Below are 5000 nucleotides of genomic sequence, written 5' to 3' on the forward strand. Positions count from 1 at the left end.
AGTCTTCCAAATTTCAGGCTATGCATATGGTTGCTTTAGAGAGTTTCAAGATTCAAAATTGACGCTAATGACTCACGAATTCTCTAGGGAAAACACTCAGACGGGTAAGGGGACCTAAAAGCGATTGCCATTCGAGTTTTGGAGCTGTTACATTCGGCGCCACCCATATAGGTAAAGTGGGCAGCTGCTCATGGTTAGCCTTAATGATTAGGTCATAAAAGTACAACCTACAAGCGCGGCTATATGTTTGACTTGTACCAACAAGTTCATAGCACCGAGATATCTCCTCCATTCCGCACCCATGATATCCGGGGTAGGAGTGATCTTGAACCACTCTTGGAAGAATAGACTCAGTGTCGGGCTGATGACATCTTTTAAAGTATCATCATCAAAACCGGCAGCGAGGTCCTGGAGGAAAGGTAGCAGGTCATTGGGCTGAAGGGGACCAGATAGCGGCGTCGGGGCGGAAGGGGTAGACATGAGAAGATCACCGGATGACGGTTGATGAACTGAAAGGAGAAGCGGGAGAAATTCGGCCGGCCCAAGCGGTTTCCTAAGAATCCAATGTTACTTTTAGCGTCTCGAGTGATTCAACCAACTCACTCTGCTGGTTGAGGGAACATGGTAGGGTCCTCGATCGTCATACCACAATAGGAGACAACCAGCCCCTTAATCTTATCCATTGATTTGCCCCATTGACTCTTTTCGTCTTCGGAAAAGGCATAGCGGTTGGCGTCCCTACTGGCTTGGTACAATCTCTTCCAACACCCGGCAAGGTATTCAAAGACAGTCTCATTCTGAGGTAGTCCTGCAAGAATTGTAAGGACATCGGGGTCGTCGGACTGAGCCATAAGCGTGGGATCCATGGAAAGACGGGCAATGAGAAGTCTATCAGCTAGCTCTATATCGGCCTTGAGCGGAGAAGGATAATCTATTACATTAGTAATGGATCAAGGCAGGCACAACTTACTCTCTTCATTGAGCTCCTGTTCTAGGTCCTTGAGCCAACAAAGGGACCAATCGGTTTCCTGAGCCTTTTGTTTCTATGTGAACAGTTAGTCGTGGGCTGACACAGTTGGTAAATGGACTGACGTTTAGAGTGACAGCGAATACTTGCCCAACCTTCTCAGTCTCCCATGCCTTGTATTCCGTCTTGGCAAGCGGCTGGATTGGCTTGGTATGCACGATCCTCGGACCCACAGGTTCATCTCTAGAGGTGCTAGCAGATGATGGTCTCTTGAGAGAAAGACTGGGGGTAACGAAAGGCTTGGGCTGGACGGCTTGAGGGTCAGGTTTGGTAGAAGCAGAGGAGGGTTTTGGGGACACTGTAGCGGGCGAGGAGGGTGTGGAGTTAGCAGCAGGAGGAAGGTTTGAAAGGAGTCTTGAGGAGGCAGAGGGTGGGTGATGAGGCTCTGGAGTGCTGCTGGAAGAGGGCTGTTGCTGTGACTGGGTCTGAGAGGGGGCAGGGGTGGAGGTGCCGAGACGGGCGAGACGTTTGAGACGGATCTGTGGGGAGTAAGAGGATGCCCTGATCTGAGTTGCTCACCTTGTCAGCGTCTGAAAGGTTTGGGTTGTCTGCCATAATGTAAAGACCTGGGAGAGAGTAATAGAGTAAGCAGTTCTCGCACTTTATGACGCTTCGTATCGACTTGCGCGGCGGCAACAAGGCGACATCCTCGTTTTCCCACGCTCGCACAATCCACCAAAGTTATCCCCTCCCACAACTCATCACTCTTGACAACAACAATACCAAATACACTGACAGATCACCGGTCCGCACACAATGGCACAAGTCGTACCCTGCCTCGACCACCCATCTTCCTACCGTGATAGCAGGTCAGAGGTACCTGCTTCCCTCTTCATATACGGGACATCGCTAATTTCATACCCAGATTGATCGCGAGACTGAGCGCCGACTTTTGGCCCAATCGAGCACACTATATATTGGTAACCTCAGTTTCTACACCACAGAGACTCAGATGTATCAACGTGGGTCCCAAAGTCTCTTTGGATTTGTTCGTTGCTAATGAGATCGGCCAGTGTTTTCCACGTGTGCCAAACCTGAAATCGGAGGAGGTATCAAGAGGTGAGATTTCCCTTTCAAACTGCGGCGCATCAAACTCATATGTTGCTTTAGAATTATCATGGGCCTTGACCGGAATACCAAAACACCGTGTGGTTTCGCTTTTGTCGAGTACTTTCTTCATGAAGAAGCAGTCGACTGCATGCGATACATCTCTGGCACCAAGCTCGATGAGCGAGTCATTAGATGTGATTTGGATCCAGGATACAAAGAGGGAAGGCAGTTCGGTCGAGGGCGAAGTGGTGGACAAGTTCGAGACGAGTTTAGACAAGAGTACGACAGTGGACGAGGTAAGCTTATTGCTGTTCTAAATACTTTAAAGAGGGAACTAATGTACAATCTCAGGCGGCTGGGGCCATCAACGTTTGGAGGAAGAGAGAAGGAGGCAAGAACAAGACAGATTGCGTTCTCAAATGCAGTTCGACACCTATGCTGCTGTTGGTGGCCTGGGTCTTGCAGGCGCCGACGTTCCTCGAGGTGAAGACTTCTTTGGCGACCGACAAAAGCGTGGTAGAAGCGAAGACGAGGAGGAGATTGAAAGGCGTGAAGATGAGAAGCGTTTACGAGGCGAACGAGACGACGAGTAAACCACACAACACCCATATAATAAAGCATGTATCCAGTTATATGCTGCATGACCAAAGTCCATCTATTTCTGTACCCGCGAGTAGATTGGCGACTCCTTTTCGTGGATTTGCGGTCGTCCTTCTGGTGATCCGGGAATATTTTTAGTGAGGCCCTACAAGAGTAAACGATAAGCACCCTATTATAGGCTCGGATCACATGCGTCGAAAAATACTGACAAGCTTTGTAAAGACACATTGGTTGAGTGCCTTTTCAGGTTTTCGGCATGCTTGAAAGTACTATCCTCGAAATTAGATCTGCTGCAATCGCATGATTGGATTTTCTCTCACCTGGTTGTTCTTTTCCAAGCATTGCCAGTGAGCATCGAACTCAGTCAGACACGTCTCCCTCAACTTGCTAATCCTAAAATATAAAAGATCACCCTTGTCAGCCTCCACTTACACGCGCTCGTATGCCGCAATTTAGACTTACAGCTCCTGCGCGCACCGTGTCACCTTTCTGCCTTCCGCCAAACAGTGGGCCGGATCCCTGTTCTCCTGCTTACACAGCATAAAGTCCTCTGTTTAAATCAGATACACGCACAATCTGCCATATGCTTAACCTACCGTTCACCTCCTTGCAATGTTGACCAATGAAGAAGGAAGCGCTTTTCAAGGGCGCGGAGGTGACGCCGAGCTCATCGACATGGGGGACATTGGAGGGCAAAGGATTGGGGTCGGAGTACTGCTTGTCGTTGAGGACGGCGGAGCGGTGTGTGGCCATGGCTGATGCGGTAGAGGGGTTGTACGGTTGATATGGAATTGAGAGATGGTGGTTGGTGGTCGATATTGAGCAACGACGAAGCCATGTGGCATGGCGCGCCTGAGAGAGTTAGGCGCGAATGGAATAACGCCGAGGAAGTATGTAAGGGGTGGCGGTTGACTGTACTGACTGTACCTTGCCTCCACTTTGTGCCTCCTCCACCAGACAAAGGGCAGCGAACAAAGATTAGAATCGGCCTGATATAGAGCACTATTTTGCCACTCACCTAAAACCTTCGATCCCCCATGTCTAGACGTAGCAGAGCAGGTGGAGCAGTCCGTGGCCCCTCGTCTGCCCTTACTTCCTTCCTCGCAGTACGTCCTTCTTATCTTAAAGCTCGCAGGCGCCGCTCACGCCGACAACACAGGGTCTCGGCGTTGAACCATCCCATCGTATAAACACTTGGGGAGATCGTTCGGCAGTTGAAACTCCTAACTCTAATGGGTCCCATCAGCACCATGACCCGGCAAATGTAGTCACAGATGAGAATGTGGAGGCCGGTCCTAGTAGAGTCGGACAGGGGACACCGTCACTTGACGAAGAGGGTGATTTACCTGTCGGGTTCAAGAGAGGGAGGGGAACAGATGTGAGAGCATAACTTTTTTCTCAAGTGTAACACAATTATATACTGACAATCACTTAGAGTGGTGGAGATTATCAGACAAAACGTGCTCGAGCCGCTTCTATCGATTCAGATGATCTCGATGCAGATGATACCCCTGTGGTAGATCACAATGTTCGAACGCCAAATTTAGTCCCTCAATCTTCAACAAATGTGTCCGCCGGCCCCATGAGACCGATAGGAGAGTTTATGGTCTGTGGGGAGTGTGTCAAACGGTTTACAGTGGTGCGTTCCGATTTTGGGTCAGATTTTGTACGTCTGACATGATGATGTAGACGGCATACACTAAGGAACACCCTACCAATGCCCAAACCTATCTATGTGTCCAATGCTGCTATGCGTTAGGGATTGACCCCTTTGCCAAGCCCAAAAAGGCGGCCCAAAAGAAAGCAGTTAAGAAACAGGATAGGGCCAAGATAGTCCATTACGAACAAAGACGAGGGGTAAATTCATTAGGAGATATTTGCATTCAGGTAAATGTTTTATCACTTTATATAGACCTATATCTCTAACCCCAAGACCAGCTTGTAGGCAAATACATCGAGAATGTTGAGCAACTAGGTGATATTGGCAGTATCAACATGGATAAAGTCTGTAGAATTATATGCAAGGGCCGCCGATTGTAAGTACGAATTGGGTGATTCTACGTCGGGTATAGCTGATGTCGGATAAAGGACGCCCGAAACGGCACCCTTGTTTTATTCCGTCGAACGCGATTCGTTGGATATGTATGATTGTACTCGTATGTGTACCAAACCTTTCTGATCAGCATCTAATGCCTTTGTAATAGGTCTTACTCCGGAGGCTTTCTTGACTCTGGCAAATCTTTGCCCAAATCTGCAAGCATTGCGTCTTGATCTTGTCGGGCAAATGTCTACAGAAGTGGTTAGTCACTGGGCCAAGACGCTA

The 5000-nt window shown here is 48.9% G+C and overlaps 4 protein-coding genes; 2 read left to right on the forward strand and 2 right to left on the reverse strand.

The window, feature by feature from the left end:
• Positions 1-1622, reverse strand: part of CNAG_05195 (ubiquitin-conjugation factor E4 B) — a 4554-nt gene extending 2932 nt beyond the window's left edge. Inside the window, exons 1-7 of the mRNA XM_012193386.1 lie at positions 1547-1622; positions 1093-1506; positions 971-1043; positions 604-931; positions 232-553; positions 77-184; positions 1-18 (exon numbers count right to left, since the gene is read on the reverse strand). The exon at positions 1-18 is cut by the window's left edge and continues 84 nt beyond it. Coding sequence (XP_012048776.1) covers positions 1-18; positions 77-184; positions 232-553; positions 604-931; positions 971-1043; positions 1093-1506; positions 1547-1582 — 1299 coding nt within the window. The 5' untranslated portion in view covers positions 1583-1622. The remainder of the gene's footprint in view (positions 19-76; positions 185-231; positions 554-603; positions 932-970; positions 1044-1092; positions 1507-1546) is intronic.
• Positions 1623-1733: 111 nt separating this feature from the next.
• On the forward strand, positions 1734-2720 carry CNAG_05196 (nuclear cap-binding protein subunit 2). XM_012193149.1 has 5 exons: positions 1734-1843; positions 1893-1989; positions 2041-2086; positions 2138-2373; positions 2429-2720. Exons 1-5 carry the CDS (start codon positions 1784-1786, stop codon positions 2668-2670), a joined length of 681 nt encoding a protein of 226 aa, XP_012048539.1. The 5' UTR covers positions 1734-1783; the 3' UTR covers positions 2671-2720.
• Positions 2435-3467, reverse strand: CNAG_05197 (NADH dehydrogenase (ubiquinone) 1 alpha subcomplex 8). XM_012193387.1 has 5 exons: positions 3274-3467; positions 3140-3227; positions 2998-3070; positions 2887-2946; positions 2435-2822 (listed from the first exon to the last, which is right to left on the reverse strand). Exons 1-5 carry the CDS (start codon positions 3428-3430, stop codon positions 2733-2735), a joined length of 468 nt encoding a protein of 155 aa, XP_012048777.1. The 5' UTR covers positions 3431-3467; the 3' UTR covers positions 2435-2732.
• Positions 3468-3579: 112 nt separating this feature from the next.
• The window catches only part of CNAG_05198 (DNA repair protein RAD7), a 2427-nt gene continuing 1006 nt past the window's right edge, over positions 3580-5000 (forward strand). Inside the window, exons 1-7 of the mRNA XM_012193388.1 lie at positions 3580-3783; positions 3837-4055; positions 4113-4316; positions 4367-4564; positions 4616-4713; positions 4766-4833; positions 4882-5000. The exon at positions 4882-5000 is cut by the window's right edge and continues 751 nt beyond it. Coding sequence (XP_012048778.1) covers positions 3715-3783; positions 3837-4055; positions 4113-4316; positions 4367-4564; positions 4616-4713; positions 4766-4833; positions 4882-5000 — 975 coding nt within the window. The 5' untranslated portion in view covers positions 3580-3714. The remainder of the gene's footprint in view (positions 3784-3836; positions 4056-4112; positions 4317-4366; positions 4565-4615; positions 4714-4765; positions 4834-4881) is intronic.

This window comes from Cryptococcus neoformans, chromosome 4, assembly GCF_000149245.1.
Source record: "Cryptococcus neoformans var. grubii H99 chromosome 4, complete sequence".
NCBI classification, from domain to species: Eukaryota; Fungi; Basidiomycota; class Tremellomycetes; order Tremellales; family Cryptococcaceae; genus Cryptococcus; species Cryptococcus neoformans.